Raw genomic sequence first — 13,158 nt, 5'->3', positions numbered from 1 at the left:
ACTGTGAACAATAACCACAGACAGTCCTTGGACACTCCCACTGTGGTCCCTGTGATAAGCGCCCGCAGCCCCTCCCTCGCCAGCGAGTACTACATCAGATTAGAGGAGCACACGCCCCAAGACAAGTCCCCGACCCTCAAAGGGAAGAGCCAGTCCTCTTTTCGGTCTGACATGATTTGTCCGGGAGACATGGAGCTGGTGGAGATTCGTAGTGGCCTGCTGGGAAAAGAGCGAGTCCCCTATTGTTCATCTGACAAGTGTGGAAAAGGACTGCAGACCGTCCGATCCAGCGAGGTTCAACTCCAGGTGTCCAACACAGGCGTGGCTGAATTCAGAGACACTTCGAGAAGAGTGACCGACTTCTCAGTGGTGGATTTAGGGGACGATGATGAAGAGGTGAAGAAAAAAGACAACGAGGCAGATAGAAGATCATCCATGAGTTTTAAAGCCCCGGTTCTTCCCCCCAAACCTCGCTCCATGTCCATGTCATCAGCCAACCACCTTCACTCACGGCCCCTCCCTGCCCCTCCACTCGGATATAGAGGACTGCCTCACTTCACCATCGGTGGTAAAATCGAAACAGACCCCCATCACATGAGCAGCTGCCCACCTTCTGCCTTCGATCACCTGGGACTCCATCGGTCCCGACAGACTCTGCCCCCATCCCCATCGCTCTCCCCCTCCCTTCCACCATCGAGCCATCCGATTTACCCCCAACCTCCTCAAATGTGTCCTCCGCCTCTCCCTCCCCACACCAAGCCGCAAAGAAGCTGCCCCAGCTACGCAGACGCTTATTCCAGATACAGTAAGCCTCAGATGCAGAGATCCAATAGAGACCCGCTATCCTGTGACATGTCTGACAGAGAGGGTGGTACCAGGCACTTAGCATCATTGCACAACACCAGGGACACTTCTCATTCTCGCACAAAAGACTTTGACTCCCCTATTCGACGAGAAAACCCATTGCGCCCCATTTACCGCAATTTACCCCGCCCTCAGCCCACAGGCCCCCAGATTGACAGGCACTCTTCATCCAGTCCCACCTATTCGGACGAGGACGACTCTCCCTTTGTGTCCCCCGAGAGAACCGGTGGTGGGACAACCGTCACTCACTCCAGCCTTTCTGAAGATGCAGACCCCGGGGCAGAGCTCTTCTCCAGGGGAATGAAGAGGACTCAGTCGCGCCTTGACACCATCCTGCCGAACATTTGGAAGGAAGACGCTGACATTCAGGCGGAACTTTTGGCCGCAGCCAAAAAATCCCCCATGCATCTGTTTCTGACGGAGATATCTAGCGCGACAGAGTCTGGTGAGTCCAAGTCTGAGGCCCGGTGGGAGGGAGAAAAGCCGGAGAGGAGAGATGGAGAGAGATGGGGGAACTTTTTGCTGCCCAACAGAGGGATGCGCCGCTCCCAGTCACTCATCACAGAGCTGGGGTCAGCAGGACAGTCATGGGGGACCGAGAAACGCAACAACAGGACGGGAGGTGAGGAGGACAATACAGTCACTAAAGAATCATTCCAGAGAGATCTCTTCCTCACTGAAATCGACACAGCAAGGTTGGACACAGATTTGGAGGGAGGATCAGAAGTTGATCCGGTAAAATACCTCTACCCGGGAGGATCTAGATTGCGGCCCTATGTCTGCGCTCCCGGCCTTCCCTCATACACAGAAGCTGAGGAAGCCTATTCAAAGGGAATAAGGAGATCCCACTCTCTCCTCTCCGAGATCACCATCGGGAAGCAGGAGCCTGAAGCGCAGCAGAATGAGAACGAACCTCAGAGAACAGAAATGACGAGAGAGGAGTTCCTGAAGGAGATCCAGTCAGCGGAGACCTTCCTGACTGAAATCATATCCAGACAAAATGCCGCCACAAACAAAAAGGAAGCGGACTCTTCCTGCTCTCCTGCTCCACTGTCTCCTGAATATGAGTCCATATGCATCGATCCAAACTCAGCTCAGACCATCAGGTTTCAGTCCAAGAGCTCCGTACAAGCAAGCGGCAAAAGCAAAGATGACATACAAACCGAGGCCATCTACGCCCAAGTGACAAAGCGCGCTAAAAAGAGTGAGATAAAGGTTTCTATGAGACCTGAAATCCCAATACTTCATATAGGATCAAATAAGTTGCCTCCACCAGACAGTGAAGGAAGCTGCCAATCTGGTGAGTTTGTGTTCTCAGAAATCATGCCCAAAAATGGTCTTCTGCACAACCAAACACTCGCACGTCCAAATGAAGAAGACGAAAGTTCAGATGGCCCTGCGTTACCCGCCAGAGGAGAGCAAACAGATCTCTCAGAGCACTCTCCTCCCGACTACACCGAGGGCGTGAAAGAATCCAACGACGTGCTACTGTGTGAGAACAAATCGCAAACTGCAAATGAAACAGATACTCAAAATGCTGCTGTAATCGGGAATGATGAGATAACGAAGGAGTACGTTAGCAGCCCCGAGAGAGTAGATCAGGCATGTGGAAAGACCGAATCCATGTCATATGATCCCGAAAAAGAAAAGTACCACACAGATAATGTTCCTGAACACATCGCAACAGCTGGTGATTTGGAGAAAAATGTTGGTTGTCAACAAAGTAATGAAAGCGTTTCAGAGACAAAAACAGAAAATATACCCAAACATTTTTTTGCCCCAATGGCGTCCACTCCAACCACTCCAGACTGGGACATGTCCACAGATGTCTCGCTGGTCACCCCCACAGACTCGGTCTTTTCACCTATGACTTCCAGCTCGGCCGACTGCCTCACACCCAGTGACTCCTGGACCAGCAGCGGAGGAGGAGTGGGAAGTGGCGCATGGCGAGCTCTGGGAAACGATATACCACATCGAGACTCAGCCTACTTCTCAGACAGCGACTGGGAGGGGGACGGCACAAACAGGAGGAGCAGTGACGGGCTTATAGCCTCCAGACCGAGCAGCAGTAGAGGATGCGATCGGGGTTTGCTGACAGGGATTGAGGAAAGAACGGAGGAGGAGGTTGAGATGGGAGAAAAGAGCCCCTTAAGGAATAGCACACAGATGTCAGATAACAAATGTCAAACTGGAGAAATGACGACTATTGAGATGTGTGAGCAAACCTGTAGACTTCATCAAAATGCCCCCTCTGATTTAGGTGATGATGAGGATGTTCTTAACAAAAGGCTGGAATCAACACAAAGAGACGATTCTGGCATTTTCCAAAACGAAAGCAGGAAGTCAACATTGCCGAGTGATGGTCCACAGGACTGTGTCGACTTAATTGATACGTTAGAATTAGATGATGAGCCACTGAAAGGTTTCACACTCAGCGGAGGGTATCCACTAGACAACCACTTCACAGATGGCATCATTGCTCAGATAACAGATTGCAAATACCAACACTCTGCAGAAAATGATGTAAATCTCTATTCCAGGAGCTTTGATGAGACCAACATTTTGAACAAGTCTGTGTCTTGCAGCCAGTCAAAGGATTGCGTGTCAAAACATACAAGCAATGATTACACAAGTGTTGAGGAGATTGATAAGGACCTCTCTGCAATGAACTCCCTCCATTGTGGAAATGACACTGTGGAATCTGTAACACCCACACAAGTTGACAACAAAGAGTCAAGATTATCTACACTGTACGGTATTGAAACCAGTGATGCCCCACTTAGCGATGAGACTCTTTCACTAGTCGAACCAAGTGATGATGGGAAGACGGACTTTGATGAAGGGAGTGATCTGAGGTGTCGCTCTTGGGCTAAGGAGGGTGATGAAGAGGGTGAAAGAGCTAAAGAGAGGCCCAGTCTAGACCACAACGAGCTGGGCCTGAGAAACCTGCAGTGCTCAGAGGGCAGCCAGGATAAGAAAGTCACGACTGAGACAGAGAAACAGCTGGCCGCTGCAGAGCTTAGCAACGCCATGAAGGAAAAGTCGCCCCTGAGAGAAGCAGCTAGTCGGACGGACTCCGTCGACAATGTGGACAAAGACTCCTGCGAGGGCCTGGACGTGAAAACTAAAGAATTATGGAGCGCCCTGGAAGAAGACGAAGATAATACAGGATCTGGTGTGATTAGGGGAGAGTTTGACTGCCACCGTTTTTCACAGTCAAGCGACCTACGATTGTGGCCCGATGAAAATGACCAGTGGGCCTCTCCGGAGAGGAGGTGCCAAGACATGGACCTGAGTTCTGAATTTTTCTCTGGGTTTGGCAACAAGGCATGGGAGGTGGGAGAGAGGCTCGTCGTGGGTCAGGAGTTTTGGGAGACGGAACAAAACGACGAACACGCAGGAAGCGAACCTCACCCTGCCATCTTGGAGGGTTGTGAAGAAATCTGGAACGATGAAATGCAAGGACTCACCTGTAATCTTGCCACAGAGAAAACATGGGACGCTAAAGACAGTGAGGACCAACAGACTGCACAAGCAGTAGACGTTCAACAAGAGGAAAACATTGAGTACCTTGTAGAAACTGTCCGTTTGAACGAAGACCTAAATAGAGAACTCTCATATGTTGTTGATGTAGATAATATGGAAACCCCGGAGCAGGAGGCATTGCAGTACGAAGAGAGACGAATTTTGTCATGCACAGAGACAATCAGGGACGGGGCAGGTCTGCTAGACTCCACAGAGACGGGGGAGAATCAAAATTATAACAGATGGCCTCAGAATGACCTCTCTGGGATCCAAAAAGAAACAGAGACATCAGCTGAGCGTGCTGACAATGAAACAGGTCCTTATTTAGAGAACCATTTGAGTCCCACTTCAGAGAAAAAAAGCTCAAATATAACCATCTGCATAACTGAAGCTCCTCATGTGAACCTTTCAGACCTCGAAAATGTCAGGTCAGGCTTAGATTCAGAGGCTGAAATGAGACCCAGGCCCACTGAGCAATATGTAGAAGAGGGAGTAAGCGTTATGAACGTAGAAGAGGGTTACAGAGACACGTCCCTTCCATCCCGTACTGTCTCTTGTCCCAGTGACCTTGCACTGCAGGAGGAGAGAGAGCAGCCATATCCACAGGTCGACAATTTTGGCTCAGCAGATTTCCCCAGTCCTCCACCGAGCATAGACCTCGATGTGCAAGATGATAAATTGGAGAGTTTAGACGACTCTTTTCCTAGTCCACCGCCATCTGTTATAGAGGCAGAGGAGGAGTTTATTAGTCACATTAATCTAGAAGACTTTATTGCCAGCACCGAGACAGAGACGTATATATCCCCTCCTCACAACACCGATGTCTCAGAGGCACCTGCTTCTACTCAGAGTATAGGGATCTCGGCTAATCTGAACCTCCCCTCTGTGCATGTAACATTGGCCGATGATAGCAACCTTGCACCTGACATAGAAATACAGGATGAACATAGTAATCTGTTCCAGAAAACTTCATCTGCAACTCAATCTTCACCTCAGGTTCCCCTCAACAATCTCCCAGAATTACTGATTTCCGAGTGGAAAGATTTGGATGAGGAGCCTCTGGAGGATTTTGAAAAACTGGAACATCTGTGCTTCATATCTGGGGATGAGGAGGACTCGCTGGGAGACCTCTTTCTGGGGAACCTGGAACTCCTGGAGTCTTTAAAGAAAACACCAGATCAGAAAGGCAGCGGTGTTGGCGAAAGCTTTTCAAGTGAGGAGATGTGCCAGTCCTCTACTCCTGAGGAGAGCAGGATGGATTTGAAGGAGGACAGGATGTCTGATAGCTCTGATAAGCGGGCAGCATCTGCACCGCGTGTGATACTGGATTCTCAGGACAAACTTTCGCCTCAAGAGGAGAAGAATGACGGGCAGGGATCCCCAGGCCAAACATCTGATGTCAAAGACCAGAGATCTCTCTCTAAGATGACAACAAAGAATGGCCTCATGATGCAGGTGAGCATCTTGTGGTTTGTTGTAGGAGTGCTACTTTTAATACCATCCTGATTTTAATTAACCATCACTTATTTTTATTATTTTTGTTGCTTCAGGTGTGTGAGGAGAGGCTGCAGTTTTCCCTCAGTGAAAACGTGAATACAAATGTGCTCTGGGGTGAGAATGTTCCAGACACAGTCGTGCTGCGGCCCTGGGGGGAACAAATCACTGAGAACATAAGTGAGCTGGTCACTGTGAAGGAACAAAAAGAGGATGAAAGGTATGTAAAATGTGGTAATGTCACCCTGAATAACATATCAGGGATCAGGTTGTGTAGGTTATAGAGCCTTCAAAATCCTCAAAGATGTTTTTTCACAAAGAAATTGTCCTCTTTGTGACTTAATGGGCTCTGTACTACTTCGCCATACAGATACTTTTGGTTTTATTAGTCCAACATTTGAAATTTGTGTTTGCTGTCACCCAAATATAGTGAGAGTGAATGGGTTTTCATTTGATGTGCTTGAAGCATTAACAATTCATAAATTAAAAATATATATCTAAATAAGGTTTTCAGAAGGACTATTTATTTTGTAGAAAGTACTTCCAATGAAAACAACACTGCTGATATTATTAGATTGATTTTTTTTATGTCAATTTTCAAACAAATTAATAAATTAACAAATTAAATCCCATTCGGTTTAATCGGCTTGCAGCAGATATCTCACAGATTCATATTACAAAACAAATAAAGACAAGGCAATCTGCATGGCTACATACCACAAGTGGAAAATCTATATTTTGGTGAACTGACCCGTTACTATTTATGTTTTAATCCATTCATTTCTTTTGTGTTGTCTTTGCTGTTTTAGCCAAGAGGAGCAGGAAGGTTCCCCCAGCATTCAGCCTCACACCGAGTCTGATGAAACTAATTCTGAGCCGCTCACTGTGATTGAACAACCGGAGTTCACGGCCCCTCAGCCTGCTGCAAACCAGGCAATGAAAGGTACCTTTATATTCTAAATATTGCTAACTTACATGACTGAAATAAATTCAATACATATGGACATACAGTATATGATCTTTTATTATATACAGAGGGTAACATGTCCAAATTATTTCAATAGTTTCTTGTAGTAGTTACACCACGTCAAGTGTTTCTTCTCTTTTTTGTTATTTTAAAAGATGTTTCCCTTAGCACTTACCCTAATCGGTTGCCTCACCACAACCTAGTGTTAAGATAAATTACCGCTATCACAGATGGCAGCATTGTGGAAAACACTATTGGAAAGGAAAATATATGCCCCCCCCCCCCCCCCCCCCCCCCTGCAAGTTTATATTTTTTTATTTTGTGCATACAAGTTATTTTCTTGTGGGATTCCTGCTGGTGACAATCAATCCCATATCTACGTGCAAGAGCAGCAATAATTTCATTGTATGACATTCCTAGGTGAAAATAAAACTTGATAAGTTCTCTCCATTATATGGTGGCTGTGTGTATCTAGAGTCGTTAGACACACTTGAATGTGAATTATCTTGTAGGAACAAATCATTGATCTTGTTTGCAAAAGAAAAAAAACTCTGAGACTTAGTGGTTCCATTGAAACGGATTTCAGCGAAAAAGTTAAATATGTAAGGTCGGAAATAAATATGTATGCTTTTATATTTGAATACATTATTTTTATTGTGTTAAAAAAGGACAACACTTTCAAATGCATAATTATCTAAATATCTTCAATCTAAATAAAAAATTGTGACAGAAAGAGGGCGAAGAAAGAGTGGATGTCAATAACCTTGAAGCATACTCAAGATAACCATTTAGAGTCAGAAAACTTTCATCCAAATTATTAAATACATTTCTGACTGGGAGCCTTAAACAATTAAATAAAGGTGATAATGGCTGACTTCATTACTTCTCTAATGGTGCTCTCTAACTTCTCTCCCCTGCTCCCATTTCCACAGCCAAACTAGCTCGTCTGTCTCTTGCCCTCCCTCCTCTCGCTCTGACTCTTCCGCTCACTCCCACCGGTAAAGGAGGATTTGGCGACGGTCCGATTGGAAATCGTATCGGGAGACGGAGAGGTTTGTCCTCGGGAAGCGACCACAACGATGAGGAGGAGGACGAGCAGGAGGATGAAAACTCCCGGAGGGTGATTGTTGTCACGGAAACAGACGTTGCCAAACGCGTCGGGCTGAGGAGTCTGCTGAAATCACCCAAGGAACCAACGGACAGGGAGAAGGACAGGGGAAGAAATGTGTCCTTTTTTGATGATGTCACGATCTATCTGTTTGATCAGGTATTTTCACACACTTTGAATCAATGATTTATTAGAGATTGTGTTAGATATAATAAATTGAGGCATGACTATGCTGTTTCATTACAACAGGAAACTCCAACCAATGAGTTGGGCTCTTCAGCGCCTACTAGTCCAGCACCAGTGTCTGTCAAAAGCACCAAGCTGGATTTGCGAGGTAAGATACGAAATGTCCCATGTCTTGATGATAAGATGCAGAATGTGGCGGGGAAGGTTTTGAGGCCTCACTACTGGCATGACTCTAGAAAGATGAATCCTACTGACTTTGGTGATCCCCTGACTTTTCCTGCAGCACCATGAGGTTTATCTTTGTGTTTTTGAGTGAAATGTCTTCTGTCTCTGCCATGATATTTGGTAAACACATTTGTGGATGGATCATCTCTGGATAAATCGTAATAACTTTGGTGATAACTTTTCTTTAGCCCCACTATCTATCAATCATGTTAGCCTGCAAAAATGCTAAACAAGGATGCAAAATATGCTAAAATATCTTACCTGTTCAACATCAGGGCTACTAGAGTTGACATGCCAATGTCACCATTTAACCCAAAGCAATGCTCTGCCTTCCTGCAGCATCATGATGTTAAAGGCTCTTAGTCTTATCAGACCATAAAGATAATGCGCATTAGTCTGACATTTTTTTCTTTCTATCTGACATAATGAAATCTGACAGCCTCTAACGCATCCCTGCCTGCCGAAATGGAGGACCCTTTCATTCAAGCATCTCCTCTCCAAATACGCAGCCAGAATTAATCTTCCATAATTATCCTCCCCAACACTGTGACATGTGGAGCTGAGCGGGGGCATAAATCCTGCACTCAACAATGCAAGCCCGAGCTGTGTTTCCCAACACATTGTCATTTGTTCTCTTGACTCTCTCGCTCCATTTCAAACACTGATCATCTCCTTTCACAAAGTAATGAAGGTTTGTGAACCGAATTTCCTTAAAGCTCCCATATTATACACTTTTCGGTTCTATTATACACCATATTATATGGTCTTAGTGGTCCCTAATACGTTTTTCTTTAATTGTTTGCTGAAAAAAACTTTCAGATAATTTATTGTACTATGCTGATGTTCAGCTAATCTCACAATGGCCTATTTTTTAAAAAAGAGTTGCAGGTCCCCTCGTAAATATACAATCTTTGAGCTCCCCCCGCCCCCTGTCCGGAAGCGAAGCCAGATACGCCTCGCCCTCTGTCTGTCAGGGCCGTGGACCAATAAGAAATAGGGGTGTGGGCTGCACAGTGGAAGCTTCTGGCTTTACGGTTTGTGAGGTCAGAAAAGGGGATAATTCTGACTGGAGTGTTTTTGGGGGGAGGGGTGGGGTTTTCAGAAAAGGGGAGAGTGAGAAAAGGAGAGATTGTTATTTTTTTTGATATTTTGGCAGTCTCTATGCACACCGTGGACGCATGGATATGTTGGAACACATTTAAAAAGTGCATTTAGCATAATATGGGACCTTTAAGGCTGTGCACATTTACAAAGATGCAGAAACTCCAGATTTAGATGCTTTCATGATCTTTTGTAGACCTAAGAGTTGAACCTTCAAAGCATTGAGAGAAAAGGCTGTGTTCCTTTTGAGTTAAGTTATTTTTAACCTAAAACTGTCATCGCCTCGGTGTGAATATATTAATAGATATAGATTATTAGTCTGTTTTCTACTTTTTCTTAAGTTTTGTGCTACAATCTTAATGTTTATGTCAATATTATTGAAGGCACATTTGTCCGAGTCATCAACAGTTTATGGCCTCTGGGCACAGACTTGTAAAAGGGCCCCCTGCCCCTCCTACATGGGAGCAAGACACCCAAGAATTTCTGCAGGTGAACCAGAAGTTTTAGGTGCTGCTGTTGGTTAAAAACTGCACCTGAACTTAAGTATTCAGTTTGCACACTAAATGTTTATTGCTTAACTAATTTGACTATATTTTAATGAAATGTTAGTGTGGCCTCAGTATTATTTGCAGCTGTAATATGAAGGAACAAAAACAAATTAACTGAAATTGAAACTGAGCTATGAACATAACACAATGAACACACTGACAAAGAGAGAGACGGGAAACAGTTATTCCTGACCAAACAGACAATGACCAATAAAAAGGAGGGACAGGGACACTCAATCGACATTAAACTACATTAAAGGGATACCATTAATTCCTCCATTTAAAGGGGGATACTGTGATTTTTCAGAATGCCTGTTATCAAAATCAAAAAAAGTTATTTTGTCAACAAGCGTTTTCCAGAATCGCTGACTCCACCTTTAATCCACAGCATTAATTGCCACTGTATGATTCACCAAAAAAACATCTGTGAATAAATCAATATACAGTCCCCTCCATAAGTATCGGAACAGTGAGGCCAATTCCTTTATTTTTGCTGTAGACTGGAAACATTTGGGTTTGACACCAAAATATGAATATGAGACAATAAATCAACATTTAAGCTTTCATTTCCAGGTATTTACATCTGGATCTGATACACAACTGAGAAGATAGCATTTTTTGTAAAGGAACACCACATTTTTAGGTGAGCAAAAGTATTGGAACAGATAGACTTAAAGTAAATTAAAGTGAATAAGACTTAATATTTTGTTGCAAATCCTTCGCTTGCAATAACTGCATCAAGCCTGTGACCCATTGACATAACAACATTTTTGCATTCTTCTTTTGTGATGCTTTTCCAGGCCTTTACCGCAGTCTCATTCAGTTGCTGTTTGTTTTGGGGGGTTACACCCTTCGGTCTCCTCTTTAGCAGGTAAAATGCATGCTCTATAGGGTTTAAGTCTGGAGATTGACTTGGCCAGTCTAAAACTTTCAATTTCTTGCCCCTGATGAACTCCTTTGTTGTTTTTGCAGTTTTTTAGGGTCATTACCTTGTTGCATGATGAAGGATCTTCCAATCAGTTTGGTTGCATCTTTATTTAAATTGGCAGACAGAAAGTTTCTGTAGACTTCTAAGTTCATTTTGCTGCTGCCATCATGTGTTACTGTGTTGTTGTCAAGTTGAACCTTTACCAAAGTGATGGAAAGGCTAAAGTTTGGAGAAAGAAAGGATCTGCTCAGGACCCCAAGCATACAAGCTCATCTGTGAAACACGGTGGAGACAATGTCATGGCTTGGGCTTGCATGGCTTCTTCTCGGATGGGCTCATTAATCTTCATTGATTATGTAACACATGATGGCAACAGCTAAATGAACTCAGAAGTTTACACAAACATTTTGTCTGCCAATTTAAAGAAAGATGCAACCAAACTGATTGGAAGATCCTTCATAATGCAGCAAGATAATGACCCAAAACACACTGCAAAAACAACAAAGGAGTTAATCAGGGTCAAGAAATGGAAGGTTTTAGACTGGCCAAGTCAATCTCCAGACTAAACCCATAGAGCAAGCATTTTACCTGCTAAAGAGGAGACTGAAGAGAGTAAACAAACAGCAACTGAATAAGGCTGCGGTGAAAGCCTGGAAAAGCATCAAAAAGGAGGATTCAAAAGTTTTGTGATGTCAATGGGTCACAGGTTTGATGCAGTTGTTGCAGGCGAAGGCTTTGCAACAAAATATTAAGTCTTATTCACTTTAATTTATTTTAAGTCTATCTGTTCCAATAATTTTGCTCACCTAAAAATGTGGTGTTCCTTTACAAATAATGCTATCTTCTCAGTTGTATATCAGATCCAGATGTGAATACCTGGAAATGAAAGCTGAAATTTTGATCTATTGTCTCATATTCATATTTTGGTGTCAAACCCAAATGTTTCCAGTCTACAGCAAAAATAAAGGAATTGGCCTCACTGTTCCGATACTTATGGAGGGGACTGTAAGTTATGAATTCAGTTTTCAGCTGCCCCATTAATCCTGATGGGTTGGTTCTGATGAATTATGACGACTATAGTATAAAGATAAGTCCTAGAGACTATACTATTTAACTTGTAAATTACTGTTTGAGGTGTAACAAAATGTTTGGGTTAGCACAATTCAACCTGTGCACCTAACATAGACTTGACTGAACCTTCACATTTTTCATTGTTTTACTTTCCCTCAGGGTCAAACATCAAGAGCAAGGAATCAAAAAGAAAAGAGGATTTCTCAATCAAACCAAGGTCGCCTATGGGGGCCAACCAAGTGACATCATCGCGCTTCACTGTCAGCCCTGCCAACGAACCCCACTTGGCGTGATGTTCATCATGAGAACCTTTAGGGCTGAACCCTCTTGGACTAGCCAGTGAATTAAACCCAACAACCAGCCATTCACCCAGAGGCTATTTTTTTATTGAATAGGCAACTGAAAGAATAAGACTCCCGACCTAAAAACTGGACACATTCCAGGTTTTACCGACATGATTTTGTATGACAGTGGTTGTTGTGCTACAGCCTGCCACTATTAACAGAGTTTATTCATAGCTATCGGCTACAAAAGTTTTTGGAAAAGGCAGCATATGCTAGGAGAAGGGGAGCCTGGAGCTTTGTAAAATCTGAAACAGATTTGACAGCTATGCAGTGGGAGTCTTGCTGTGTACCAGCATACCTTCTCTTTTTCTGCTTCATTTTGTTGTCCAAGATGTGCAGGGGATGCACTTTTTTTGCTCATTCATCTGTATATCTAAACTCTTGGATTCTGACCCAAATAATTTTTCATTGAAGTCAGTCAGTTGTTCTTGTTTGAAGCAGTTTGGAACAGAAATCGCTCGACTCCTGTATTTGAGAAAACTAATTTGCATTTGTAGAAACATCATATTACAAGTGTATACAATATCATGTTAGAGCTGTTTACTTTTAGATGTATCCTTAGACTGCACGGAAAATGAAACAAGCTATGCTTCTTTCTACTTTAAGTTCTGAAAAGATTTGTCTTATGTTATTATTATTAATTTATATATTTTTTATATTGTTTTATTTATGTTAAGCCCGTTTCAATGCAATATTTTATTTATTTATTTGATTATTTATTTATTTATTTACTTATTTATTATTGAATTAATTTATTTTAGCTTTTTTTCTGCAGTTATACATAGCCTATATTAACT

General features: G+C 43.5%; 1 protein-coding gene across 1 annotated transcript; it reads left to right on the top strand.

The window, feature by feature from the left end:
- Nucleotides 1-2,730: 2,730 nt before the first annotated feature.
- On the top strand, nucleotides 2,731-12,310 carry lmtk3 (lemur tyrosine kinase 3; the record flags this gene model as incomplete). The annotated part of the gene is made up of 6 exons (XM_080039592.1): nucleotides 2,731-5,844; nucleotides 5,940-6,103; nucleotides 6,693-6,826; nucleotides 7,783-8,117; nucleotides 8,208-8,292; nucleotides 12,177-12,310. The coding sequence occupies 6 exons, from the start codon at nucleotides 2,731-2,733 to the stop codon at nucleotides 12,308-12,310; spliced, it is 3,966 nt and encodes a 1,321-aa protein (XP_079895718.1).
- Between the last annotated feature and the right edge of the window lie 848 nt (nucleotides 12,311-13,158).

This window comes from Ammodytes marinus (genome assembly GCF_949987685.1).
Source record: "Ammodytes marinus genome assembly, chromosome: 13".
Lineage (NCBI taxonomy): Eukaryota > Metazoa > Chordata > Actinopteri > Uranoscopiformes > Ammodytidae > Ammodytes > Ammodytes marinus.
The sequence above is the reverse complement of the archived record's forward strand: the minus strand, read 5'-3'. Positions and strand labels throughout refer to the sequence as shown.